This window comes from Peromyscus leucopus, chromosome 17, assembly GCF_004664715.2.
Source record: "Peromyscus leucopus breed LL Stock chromosome 17, UCI_PerLeu_2.1, whole genome shotgun sequence".
Taxonomy (NCBI): Eukaryota; Metazoa; Chordata; class Mammalia; order Rodentia; family Cricetidae; genus Peromyscus; species Peromyscus leucopus.
The window spans coordinates 40,990,736-41,003,650 of record NC_051077.1 but is presented as its reverse complement, the minus strand read 5'-3'; the positions used below and the strand labels follow the sequence as shown (position 1 = coordinate 41,003,650).

At 41.8% G+C, this 12,915-nt stretch overlaps 1 protein-coding gene across 2 annotated transcripts in view; it reads left to right on the top strand.

Annotated features, from left to right (window-relative positions):
- The window catches only part of Galnt7 (polypeptide N-acetylgalactosaminyltransferase 7), a 126,428-nt gene that overhangs the window by 92,090 nt on the left and 21,423 nt on the right, over window positions 1-12,915 (top strand). For both annotated transcript variants that reach the window (XM_028889255.2, XM_028889254.2), the window contains exons 3-5: window positions 7,607-7,773; window positions 10,663-10,793; window positions 11,049-11,128. In XM_028889255.2, coding sequence (XP_028745088.1) covers window positions 7,607-7,773; window positions 10,663-10,793; window positions 11,049-11,128 — 378 coding nt within the window. The remainder of the gene's footprint in view (window positions 1-7,606; window positions 7,774-10,662; window positions 10,794-11,048; window positions 11,129-12,915) is intronic.

Sequence of the window (12,915 nt, the reverse complement as noted above, 5' to 3'; positions counted from 1 at the left end):
GTCTATGACTACAGACGGAATTTTGACATTCAACGGAGGACTGACTAATAAGACGGTTAGGGGAAAGTAATTAGTGTCTAAGAGTGAAGGGAAAGGGCACAAGCTCTTTGTGGAAGGAAGTCTGAGACAATGATGAAGATAAAAACAAACTGGAACTCGATTCCATTGTGCCTAGTCAAAAGAAAGACTATGTTATGGCGGATAGAATGGGAGACCAAAGAAACGGAGATCACTGTCACTGTGTCCCAACCAGCTGTCTTTAGGGAGTGCTCGGGCCTGAGTCATTCAATAAGCCTGCCCGCAGACCTCGCTGTGGCCAGGGAACGGTGTGTGGAACCTTCAGAATTACGACACCAACTGTTCTCACAGACTCTAAACTGGCCATGTAATCTGATTTTAGGTAGTTTTTAGTGGTGACTTAGACTATAAAACTTGAGGGTTTTTCCCCTTAATATCTCAAATTATACACTAATTAGTTATCTACTTTGAAATATCTCTAATTTAGGTAACGTATGTAATTCTCTAATGTTAATGTTCATCTACACAAAGTATTTTTAGGACCTACAAAGTGATACCACCTGGAGAGGTCGTCTCTAGCTCATCTTTCTGTAACTTCACCAAGAAGCTCTCCAATCTCAAATTGTAAGAGAAAATAGACAGCTTGATTTGCTGGTTGGCTAGTGAAACTCTGAAGTTTTATTCTATGAACACACATACATAACGAGCTGAAATTTAGTAAAAAATATTAAGGTTAACATGTTGGATGGGGTAGCTACTTAAAAACAAAACTTTTAAACTAGCTAAAACAGGTAGGTGAAGAGGTCCTGTTGAACTGTCTCGTGGAAACCAAGATCACACAGGACATGTGAGAGTCACTGGAGATTCAGAACCAGGAGGGACAGACGAAGAAGTGAAGTCATGTGTCAGTTAAACATTCATACACTTACCTTTTGGGGGGCAGGAGTTGTTTTGTTTTGTTTTTTGCAATTCTCCAAGAAAAACTCTCTGTTTCAAACCCTTGCCTCACCATGCAAGTATAAACAGAAGCTAAAGTCACATGAGCTCAGATTCCAAAGTGAAAGACCCCAGCTGGCCCAGCTGGGGCCAGTGTTCCCTACTGGTCCCTTCGCTGTCCCAGAGATAATGTTATATAGTTTCCTCCTGAGGAATTGCTAAGGAAATAGAACCATGGGAAGTGGTTGCTTTAAGCAGACATTCTAAACATGTATCCCAACATAATGTTCCCCTCAAATGCAGATTCTGTTTGGAGTACAAATGTAAAAAATAAAACATTGTTTGGGCATAGGATATGGTTTTAAAATATGAGGAAAAATAGACATACTGTATTTTTGTTCCCTCATTGTCAGGAAAGAGCTGATGATTAAAATTTTATAATTGGCATCTTATGAGTGTGTTAGATTTACTGAGGCCTTTAAAAGTTTCTTTTATTTTTTTAATTTGTTACTAGATTAATTTATTGAGTGTTAGCGTGTGCTTGTAGGTGCATGTTTAATGGCCTGCAGAAGTTGGTTTTCCCCTTCCAGCAGCTGGGTCCTAGGGATCAAACTTACCCAGCTTCTCATTGAGAGCCCCCACCCTTTAGGGCAGTCCTCCAGCTCACAGGCCTTCAAAGCTCCACAGAGGACCAGATATTGAGGAACTTAGCAGACGAGTTTAGGTAGAAGTCTCATCACTCACCCAGCACACTGAAGCACAGGGGAGGGACTTGAGGAGCAGATGTTTTCCGAAAGGAAGAGAGCAAGTTTGTTTCTAGAGACTTGATGTGAGGCATGGTCCCAGTGGTTTAGACACAAAGACTCGCCTGTGCTAAACGTCAGCATGGTCTATGAAAAGGAGCCAAGCCAAGCTCATATCTTTGAAAGAAGACACATGCTTACCCAGTAGACAGGGAGACCATGATGCCCAGTCATCTCAGTTTGGCAAGATAGCTTTGTAAAGTCTTCAGACCTCTGTGAACAAGGCACAGACACACAGTTTGAAGTAGAGATGGAATTTCCCATTCTCTCAGAGATAGCATGTAGCTTTAAGCACAGCACCTGATCTTATGTTTAGCCCCGGGAATAGTAGATAAAGAGATAGTAAGCATACTGAGCCAGTTTTGAACCCAGAAAGCTGGGAGGGATCCTTATACACAACAGTTGATAAACCTGTCCCAGAGATCATGGCCTGTAGAGTCAACTTCTAAGTCAATATATGAAATGCAATTATAAACGCAGCATGGGAGACACTGGTCTTGATAGTCATTTAAGGAGGAACGTTCTAGGGATTTGGGAGCTAGAATATGATAAGATTAGAAAACAAAACAAACTTTAGGGCTAATGTAATTTTGTTTGAACTCATGAAAGAAATATACCTAGAGCCAATTTGAGGCACTACACACCTTAAGAGGACTGAAAATCGTCAAATCTTCTCCAGAGCCACACTGATAAAATGCATATCCAGAGAGTGCTAATGAGGAAGTAACATTCAAGGGTTTGTTGTTGTTGTTGTTGTTGTTGTTGTTGTTGTTGTTGTTGTTAAATTCTGTATTTTTCTGCATACAATACATTTGAAGGAGTAGCATTTATATTCTCAGGTGCTAACTCTGTACCATTCCACCCAAAGTGCACAGAAACCACACACTTGGATAAAGGCCAGTCTGTTGAGTTTGATGCACAGGTTTAATGGCTGTAACTCTGGTTTAATTGAAAATGGACCACGCCTTTAATCCCAGCAGAGGCAGGCAGATCTCTGTGAGTTTGAGGCCAGCCTGGTCTAAAGAGCTAGTTCTGGGATAGCCAGGGTTACACAAAGAAATCCTGTCTCAAGCCCCGCCCCCAAAAAAGATAAAATAGATATTTCTGAATGCTGTTAAATTTCGTGTCTACATTACTAATACGTTTGAGAATTTAGTGTAAACTCCATTTCAGGTAGACTCTAAGAATTTTTCTCTTCTGTTAGTTATTTAAATAAACAGTATTTTCAGATGGAAGCCGGAAAAGCACTGTATTTATTTTTAAATGGAAGAGGTAGTTAATAAAGTCAGTGTTTCTCAAATTGTAAGTTTAATTCCTGTGCCTAAAACTTCCTCTCTGTTAGATTTAGACTTCCTGCAGAATTAACAAGAGAGAGTCTAAAGTTACTCCTTATCAGAATAAAGACTTTGAATGAATAATCTAGAAATAAGACACAGCTCCTAAAGGGTGGAAGTTGAGTAACGTCCTCACACAAGTGCATACATATAGTGCTGTAGATTAATGATAGTGCATGTAAATCACAACAGCTTACAACCTAAAACGGCCAGGTTTTTCATAGTCTGCTTACCTAGATATTATTTATCGGTAGTCTAATTACAAGGCTTTTAAATTATTCTGTTCTAACTAAGAGTATGTGATTGTATGTGTGAGTGTGTGGTGTGTGTGTGTGTATGTGTGTGTATGTGTTTTTGTGTGTGTGTGAGTGTGTGTGTGTGTTGTATGTGAGTGTGTGTTGTATGTGAGTGTGTGTGTTGTGTGTGTGTGTGTGTTTGTGTGTGTGTGTGTCTGTCTGTCTTATGTATGGCACACGGTGTGGGCGCCTGAGGGAGACCAGAGGGCATTAGATTCTTTTGGAGATGCAGTTACAGGGTGTTGTAAGCCACCTCATGTGGATCCTGGGAGCCTAGTTTGTGTCCTCTGGAAGAGCAGCAAGCACTCTCAACTCCAGCACCACCTCTTAGCCCCTGTGACAAGGCTCTGAATCAAACGACAGATGATACCCGATCTATAGAGATGGATCAAGTACCCATTAATACATGTTTCATTTTTTGGATCTGAAATGTACTTTTGTAAATTACAGAAGTCACAGTGAAATGCTTGGGGAAGCGGGAATGCCTCGGGGGTAAGAGTGCTTGCTGTGCAAGCATGAGGACCTGAGTTCGAATCCCAGCACCCACATTAAAAAAAAAAAAAAAAAAATCAGAAAGACAAATCCCCAAGTCATCAAAACCACATGTTTTAATAATTGTTTCTTCAAACATATAAATAAAAAAAAAAAAAAAAAAAAAAAAAAAAAACAAGCGTGCCCTCACATGCCTATAACCCCAGCACTGTGTGAGACATTCTGGCTGCTAACATAGCTCCAGGCCCAATGAGAGACTGTCTCAAAGGAAGACAGTAGAGAGTGACCGAGAAGGAAACCTGATGTCCTCCTTCTCCTACACAACGCATGTGGCCACATGCTCCCGAATGCTTTCTGTCTCTTCTCCTGATACCAAGCACTTGTCTCCGAAGTTACCATGAAAACGTTCCATAGGATGACAAGGATCACTCCATGTTACAAGCTTCCAACCTGAATATGAACGCTTGTGGTCAGAGCAGTTTTCCAGCATACCTGACCCCTGCTGTCCTTGATGCTAGATGACTGAAAAGCTCTCTTGGAGCATGAGATGCTGGGGAGCAGAAATGAGTCAAAAGCATGTAACTAACCCATCCACCTAAACGTGGCTTCTCACTGCAATTGGTTTTCTTTCCTACACAGCTTCCAGTAAGTTATCCGGTGAGGATACGCTCAAGACCCTTAAGTAGGTTCCTGGAGGCGCAGATAGTACCAATCCTATATATATGTATACTACATCTTTTCCTAAACATGTATTTCTGTGATAAAAACAGTCTATAAATTAGGCACCCTAAGAGATTAACAAGCATCAATAACTGATCATAAACTTAAGTTCACAAATGGGCCTCTCCTGATATCTTAACTATATAGTACTCTAATATAATACTGAGCCGTGTTTGACAAGTAACTAGCAAACACCACGGATAAAGGAGACTAATCTGCTGCAGATTTTATAGCAGTGAGGTGAGACATGATGCAAGACAGGGTTTTACCTCGGTATCATAGATAGTTCTTTTTCTTCCTTTTCACATTTATTTACTGTGTGCGGAGGTCAGAGTTCAGCTTGCAGGAGTCAGCTCTGTCCTTCCATCATAGGGATTCAACTCAGATCTTCAGGCACAGCGGTTAGGCACCTGTCCCCGCTGAGCCAGCCAAGCGGTCTTGTCAGTCCGGGATCTCTCACCTTCCCTGCTGTTCTCGTCAAGACACGGTGGAGGATGAGCACGCAGTGTGCGCTTTGCTTTGGCTCTTTCTCACCACGGCGAACAGAAACACTGTCAGAGAGCTAACCTTTGTCAAGAACCTGCGTCCATTCAGGCTGCCTGTGGCAAAGGGAAGTCTGTGGTTAAATGAACGCCATCTGTGTTGCCGTATAGCTCTGGTTGAGGCTGGTTCCCTGGCCCAGGGTTCACACTTCTATAGGGTGTGTCTATGCTGTAGAGGTCCCGTTTCTCCCTGGCATTCTTGAGGTGCTGCCCTCTTCTGGCTCTGAGTGAGGGGGGCCCTGTCTCCTTGAGTACACCGAACTCTTCATCCGCTTCCGAGACATTGGTGTTAGACCACTGTGTTGCTACTGTAACAGACCACACAGTGAGAATTATGAAGAAATGAAACGTCTCAAAATTCTGAGGGCTGAGAAGCTTTTAGACTGAGGGACGGCCATGCGGCATGGACCTCCTTGCTGCATCTAATCGTGGGGAAAGGTTTGAGAGCAGAATTGTTGCTGTGTAAATGAGTGAGACATGGCAATAGAAAGGTGCTAAACTCACTGTGGTGGTAACAGGATGAATGCGTTTACTCACCCTCAAGGCTCCACCTCCCAACATTTTCGCATTGAGGGACCAGGTTTGCAACACTTGAGCTTTGAGGACACAGTCTAAGAACAGAAAATCATGCTGCAGTGACCTGGTGACTTTGGCAGCCCTTGTGACTGGTGGCTCCTTCCATGCCATCCTTACCCTGGTGACTCATCTCCGTCTTGGACCTCATTGGGTCCTCTGAGTCCTACTTGTCGTCTAGAGCCAAACCGTGGCTTAAAGCTTCTGCACCGTTGATTACCTGCCCACTCTCTTACCTCCTAGCGCCCTGACACCCAGAACCAATAAGCTGTGAACCTGTCAACACTTAGCCACATTCTCTGCTCCCCATTGAAATCAAGTGGAAATCTCTGGCCCGTGGGTATCATTCTAGAGCCAGGAGAGACTGTAAAGAAGATGTGGGATGGAGACTGTAGCTTTCTCTGCCTATATACACCTCAGTTTTTGTTAGTGTTCTGCCCTGCAGACGCTCCACACCAAGCGATCTCTTGGAACGAAACAAAGGTGGCACAAGCCTGTCCCTTCATCTACTAGTTTTGTTGTTGCTTTGGTTTGGTTTGAGACAGAATCTCATTCTGTACCTCAGGGTGGCCTAGAACTCACTACGTTGCTGAAGGTGCCCTTGGCTTGATCCTGCCTCCACCTCTGGGGTGGGTTACTTACAGGCATGAGTCACCACACTTGGCTCTTCATCTGCTCTTGTTCCATTCTGTCCCGTTGTTTTTTCCAGATTTTTCCACTTCTCCGTACTAGGAGATCTTCAGCTTCTCTTTTTTCCTGGGAGGGGGAGGACTTCTCACCCACAGAATGTGGGCCATCAGGACTCAGAGGCATCTCAGAATGGGATTGTATGGGATGGACATACTAACATCGAGTGGTTATCAAAACTGTCATCCACAATCATAGAGCAGCTGTTGTGTGTTAGCTGCTGGGAACTTGGTGCTGAATGAACTAACAAAGTTCTGTCCTTAATGGATTACGGACTTGAACATCTAGAAGGATAGATTCCTGTATAAGGACATAGAGTCAAGTGCAATGCCCATCAATAAGAAAATGATTCGATCAATTACGGAGCAGCCCATTCTGTGGAATACTCTACAGTAAATGGTTTAAAGCCAAGTCAGTACACTCATGCTGCCCCTTCTGTCAGGGTTCCAGGAATTTAACCAGGCTTGCTCAGCAAGTGTCTTTACCCTCTGCTCTGTCTCACAGGGCAGGCCCAAGATTTACACTTTCCTATTTCTGTATTGTGAGCAATCACCCTGAAAGAGCATGAGGCTTCTAACTTTGGCTTACCCCCATTCAGATGTGCTCATCAAGTATCCCCTGGCTCTGGAGTCTTCATCAGATCCGGTTCTCAGATTCCTTCCGTTAGGAAAAGCCTTCCAACAGCTTTATTCCCGCTACCATTGTCTCAAACGTTCTTTTGGAGAGTAACCAAAGATCCTTTTTTCATCAGTCCAGAAGGTCCAGACAGTATTAGAGCTGTACTCATTTACTAGTAAGTTTTCCAGAGACTTCCATGTGTACCTGGTTAACCTGCTTAAAAATTTTTTTTTGAATATTTTTTGCTGTCGTATTAGACAACAGAGTAAGTTTTAAAGCTCAAGTTTCCAAAAGGAAAATAAAGTTATGTCTGTGACACAGAAAACAAGCTGACAGCTGTAATAGTATCTTTAGCATCATCTTTTATCACACGACGTGCTGATACCAAGGAGCTTTATCTCAGAGGAACTTTAAACACCAGCGTCTCGCTTTGATCTTATGTTTCTGCTGAGATCCAAAGCGCTTCATACTGTTTCCTTAGATAAGTCAAAAATATTTAATCCAATCAGAAAATTCAGTCGCAGAGACTTTGGAGCAAGTGTTATAGATTCCCTCTAACTATGTATGGTGAAATTTTCTTTTTACAGATGCAAGTATTGGCATTATGATGAAAACCTGCTCACTTCGAGTGTTGTCATTGTCTTCCATAACGAAGGATGGTCAACCCTCATGAGAACAGTACACAGTGTAATCAAAAGGACACCAAGGAAGTATTTAGCAGAAATTGTCTTAATTGATGATTTCAGCAATAAAGGTAACAACGGCTGTAGACTTGATATCTTGGCTATAAAATTCTGGCTATAAAATAAGTCAATCATAAGTAGTTATTAAAGATGTTATATAAAAATAATTAAGTTTTAAAAATGAAAGGTGTCTACTGGTATGTTATTATGTTGTCACTGTGCCAACGTCGTAGATGAGTCATTTTGTTTAATCCTAACAGTAACCTTTACAGCAGTACAATTATTTCTGTTTTATACAGGAGACTCAAAGAAACCACGTGGCTTACCAGAAGTCACAGGGGTAGTCATTAACTGCTAGGTCCAAGTCCATGAGTTCAAGACTGTCTTCAAGCATTGTCAGATGCTGTACCAATTCTGTAGGGCTTGGATTTCACACACACACACACACACACACACACACACACACACACACACACACACACACAATTGAGTTCTATAGTAACTTACTGAACGATTGAAAAACAGAATCATGTATATTTTGCAATGCCACCCGAAGCTCCAGCCATAGTTTTCAAACTGAAATCCACACACCTATCTCACAGACTTCAGTTCGCGCTTGAACGGTGATGCAAGCACTGAGTGTGGCCTGAAAATGTGAGTGTGTTAGTTACTTTTCTTGTTGCTTTGACGCAGTTCCAACAAAAGCCACTTAAGAAGAGCGGGTTATTTTGGCGCACAGTCTGAGGCCACGTTAAGTCCATAGTGAGGAAGAGGAGGGAGGTAAATGATGGTGCTCAGCCCCTTTTTCCTCAGTCAAGGACCCAAGTCCGTGGGATGGTGCCACCTGGATTCAGAGCTGGATCCTGCCAAGTTACCACATTAACCATCATACTGGCCCTACTGGGCTACTTTTTAAATACAGAACACATCTTCTACAGCTCATTTAATTCTGTATTGGATTTAAACTATTAAGTAAAAACAAGTTATAAAGGGCTTTTTGTTCTTTTTAACTTTTTTATTTTTATTTATTCTTTGTGTCTTTCACATCATGCATCTCCATCCCATTCACTTCCCGTCCCGTTGTATCCACCCTCTGCCTTTGCAACTCCCCCCAAATAAAATAAATAAAATTTAAGAGCAAAAAAAGAAAAATCAGTGTCGTCATGGAAGCTGCCGTGTGACACAGTGAGTCACATGATAAACCCTTCTGTCCATATATCTTTATTTGCAAGTGATCACTGCAGAGAGTCCTTTGTCTGCTTCTAGGCCTCTGCTTTCTGCTACACTATGGACGCTGGGCCCTCACGGGGACTCCTCTTGGATCTCCCGTTGTTGCTCTGTGTCATGGAGATCCTGCCGCTTTGGGTCTGCAGGACCAGTCCCATGAAGGTTTTTGGTTTTTGTTTTTGTTTTTGAGAGAAGAGAGAGAGCGCACACAGTGTGGGGACTCCTGTACCCCAGGCTAGCCCTGAACTCTTCGTGTAGCTAAGTCGAGCCTGAAATTCTTGTTCCTACCTTCCTGTCTCCATGACTCAAGCACTGTTACCAGAGGCTGCTCCTGGCTTGCTCTTCATTCTCCTGAAGGAGACAGTGACAATATTTAGGAGTCACCTTGGTTCAGCTGGGCAAGAGAGTGGTCCAGTGGCGATATTCTAGAGAAGTGAATTTTTAGAGTTAATTGGGAATAATTTCTTTCAATACATTATTGCAAGTTAAATATATATTCTTAATCACAGAAATGTGGAAGTAATGTAGCCCAGATCCTACGTCAATGTGCAGATGAAAATGGTCTAACATACCATTTTACCACCAGCTCATATCTAGATACAGCACTTTTTTTTTCTTTTGGTGGTTGTTGTACTGATGAGCCAGATTTTTAACTATTTTAGGATGATTTCTATGTCCTTGGGAAGTATCTCAGCAGGATCTCGAGCTTGTTCTAACTGCTGAGCCAATTTCCTGGGCTCACAGTGATAAACAAAAGCTGTTATTTTCCAATGGGAAGCCAAGGTGCAGGCTTTGCCAATTGTGCCTGGTTCTCATAACATAGAATTTACTCTACTAAATCACAAACATATATGTATATGTATAAATAATTATAATAATTATAATTTAATTATACACATACTTGTAATGCTAAAGCTACAGACCAAAATGGGACTTTTGCTTGTTAGAGGCCACCTTGGTGACTAGCCTTCGTCACAGCAAGACTGCAGTTTTCAGTACCTGTTATGGTGGGAGAACAATGGCCCAGAACAAAATGTTAAGCAGCCTATGCCTCATGCAGACTTCCAGAAGTCGCATGACATTATCAGTAGATTATGTGTCTTCAGAGATCCAGAACCACAGCCTCTTTCGACTGCAAAATATTCTATATGTTTTCCTTTTTAATTTTTCAACCTGGCATTTGTAAGTTTGAATATTCATTTAATTCTTCACAGGGATGCTTGGTAATTTTTACGCTACCCAATCCTCTGCAGATATATTAATCTTACAAGTTAACTTGTAACACAGTTTGCCTTCCATCTTTCTTGTGTGTGATGGCAGATGACTGAACCTGGGGCCTCATAAATGCTTTACACGTGGTCTACCCCTGAACTACACCTCCAGCCCTTGCCTTCCATGGCAATTGATTTAACAGTTGGTCTGATCCATGTGATCGCACAGCACATCTGTATCCAATCTTTGTTTTTTGTTTGTTTGTTTGGTTGGTTGGTTGGTTTGGTTTGGTTTTCGAGACAGGGTTTCTCTGTAGCTTTGGAGCCTGTCCTGGTCTAGCTCTGTAGACCAGGCTGGCCTCAAACTCACAGAGATCTTCCTGGCTCTGCCTCCCGAGTGCTGGGATTAAAGGTATGTGCCACCACTGCCCAACTCAATCTTTGTTTCTTGAGAGAGAGAAAAAGTTTCTATGTAAAAGTCTATATAACGTTGGTTGTGGATTTTTTTTTTTTAATTTACAGAACATTTAAAAGGAAAACTGGATGACTACATAAAACTGTGGAATGGCCTCGTGAAGGTGTTTCGAAATGAGAGAAGAGAAGGTTTAATTCAAGCTCGAAGCATTGGCGCCCAGAAGGCTAAACTCGGACAGGTAGGAAATCTGTGCTGTTTACAGTGTCAGCGCTGCCTTTTTGGTAACTAAAAAATCAGATCCGTTTTAAATTATCCTTCAGCTTTGTTTTATTTCGTTTTTTAATTTAAATGAGAATGTTGATTTGAACGGATAATTTATATGGCAAAATTGACTAAAATGCTAATTTATATTAGCATCTAATTTTAAATTGTGTGTGATATATAATGTACCATATGTGAGGAGTATTCTTTCACCCTGCCTCTTTTTTTTAAGGTTTTGATATACCTTGATGCCCACTGTGAGGTGGCAGTTAACTGGTATGCTCCACTTGTAGCTCCCATATCTAAGGACAGGTAACATCACCTTGCTTTTTTTTTCTCTCCTAGTTTCAAAGTAAACCTTGTCCTAGAAGGACAAACACTATTCTCCTCTGGGATCCCCATTCTGTCTAGTTTGTGTTTTCCTTGAGCTGTTTGTGTCCTGGGTGGAGCTAGATGGATGCTTTGGGCTATTCAAATGTAGCCAGCCTGTATTTGGAAAAAGTTAGGTGTCCCCCTGCAGAGCTGTCTTGGTACTTTGTTGAGACTCTCTCACAGAGTAATATTAATTGCTCCCTCTAAACTGGATAAATGCTCTGAAGATTTGAAGAAGCATTCCTTGAAATTAAACCTGTGGGTTTCTTACAACCTGTCAAATGATTACGTTAGATGAGAAGGGTCAACTGTTACTCTGGCCAAGTCTTTGGGTTCCTACGAAAACTCCAACGGTTAGAAATAGTTAACTGTGCCGTGGGAAGCGTCATCACCATTAATGTACAGAAACACCAAAAGACAGCATCAGTCCCTAGTTCCAAAAGCTTTTGTTGCTTTCTGTCCAGCATTCTATTTCAGAATCTAGGCGAATGCAACATATTTTTTTTGTGTGTGGTAAACGGCATGGAAGAACTTGGGAGACATTCTCATCAGATTTAAGGTGAAGGCCCATCCTAAACACTGCACATGCTGTGTGGCTTAGTCTCCACAGCAGCCCTGCCAGGAAAAGATGATTGGCTATACTTTGCAAAAACAATACTAAGCCGTAGAAAAATGAATTTGCCACAAATCTGATTTAATGACCTGTCAGACAGATCTCAGTGCTTTTTTACATTTCAACACTTATTGTAAATTGTGAAAAGAATGTGGCACAGCCGGGCGGTGGTGGCGCACGCCTTTAATCCCAGCACTGAGAGGCAGAGCCAGGCGGATCTCTGTGAGTTCGAGGCCAGCCTGGACTACAGAGTGAGTTCTAGGAAAGGTGCAAAGCTACACAGAGAAACCCTGTCTCAAAAAACAAAAAACAAACAAAGAGAGAGAGAGAGAGAGAGAGAGAGAGAGAGAGAGAGAGAGAGAGAGAGAGGAAGAGAAGGAAGAAGAGAAGGAAGGAAAGGAAGAAAGAAAGAAAGAAAGAAAGAAAGAAAGAAAGAAAGAAAGAAAGAAAGAAAGAAAGAAAGAAAGAAAGAAAGAAAGAAAGAAAGAAAGAAAAGAATGTGGCAAGAGGAAAGATAACTAGCCACGTAGCCAGCCACTGTCTCCAGGGCAATGTGGAAGTCTTCCCAGCACCAAGGACGTGGCTTCCCAAAGGTTCCAGGGGGAACTCTGTGCATCACACAGTGGGCCTCCTGTGAGTTCAAGTTCAGGAGGGAAGTAAGCTCTTTTGTAGAATCCACTGCCCTTTCATCAAGACTCTGAGTCCCATAGATTTTCATATCTCTGTGATCTCCATTTAGGGAAACCCATTCTCAACTCTTTCTGAAATGATGAGCAGGGTTCCGGATCATTGAAACAGCAACACCGTATCCAATTGCTTATTCAGTGCTAGCATTTGACAAAGTCCAAATGCAAGGAATTTTTTTTTCTTTTAGCCTCTAAATTCTTAGTTCATTCCTTAAATTCCTTAACAGGTACTATAGCATCTTTCTTGCCTTTTTTTTTTTTTTTTAAGTGAAATAAATATAGAACCTGAGGTTTTATTTTAGTTTAAGGGAGTTGTTTTGCTTTGTAATAAAAGAAGGGAAGAAGAAAATAAGTAAAAGCACAGAAAGACCTGTTCGTAATAACTGCTTCCGAGGAATCAACACACAGTGGAAGGAAGCTGTTACAGA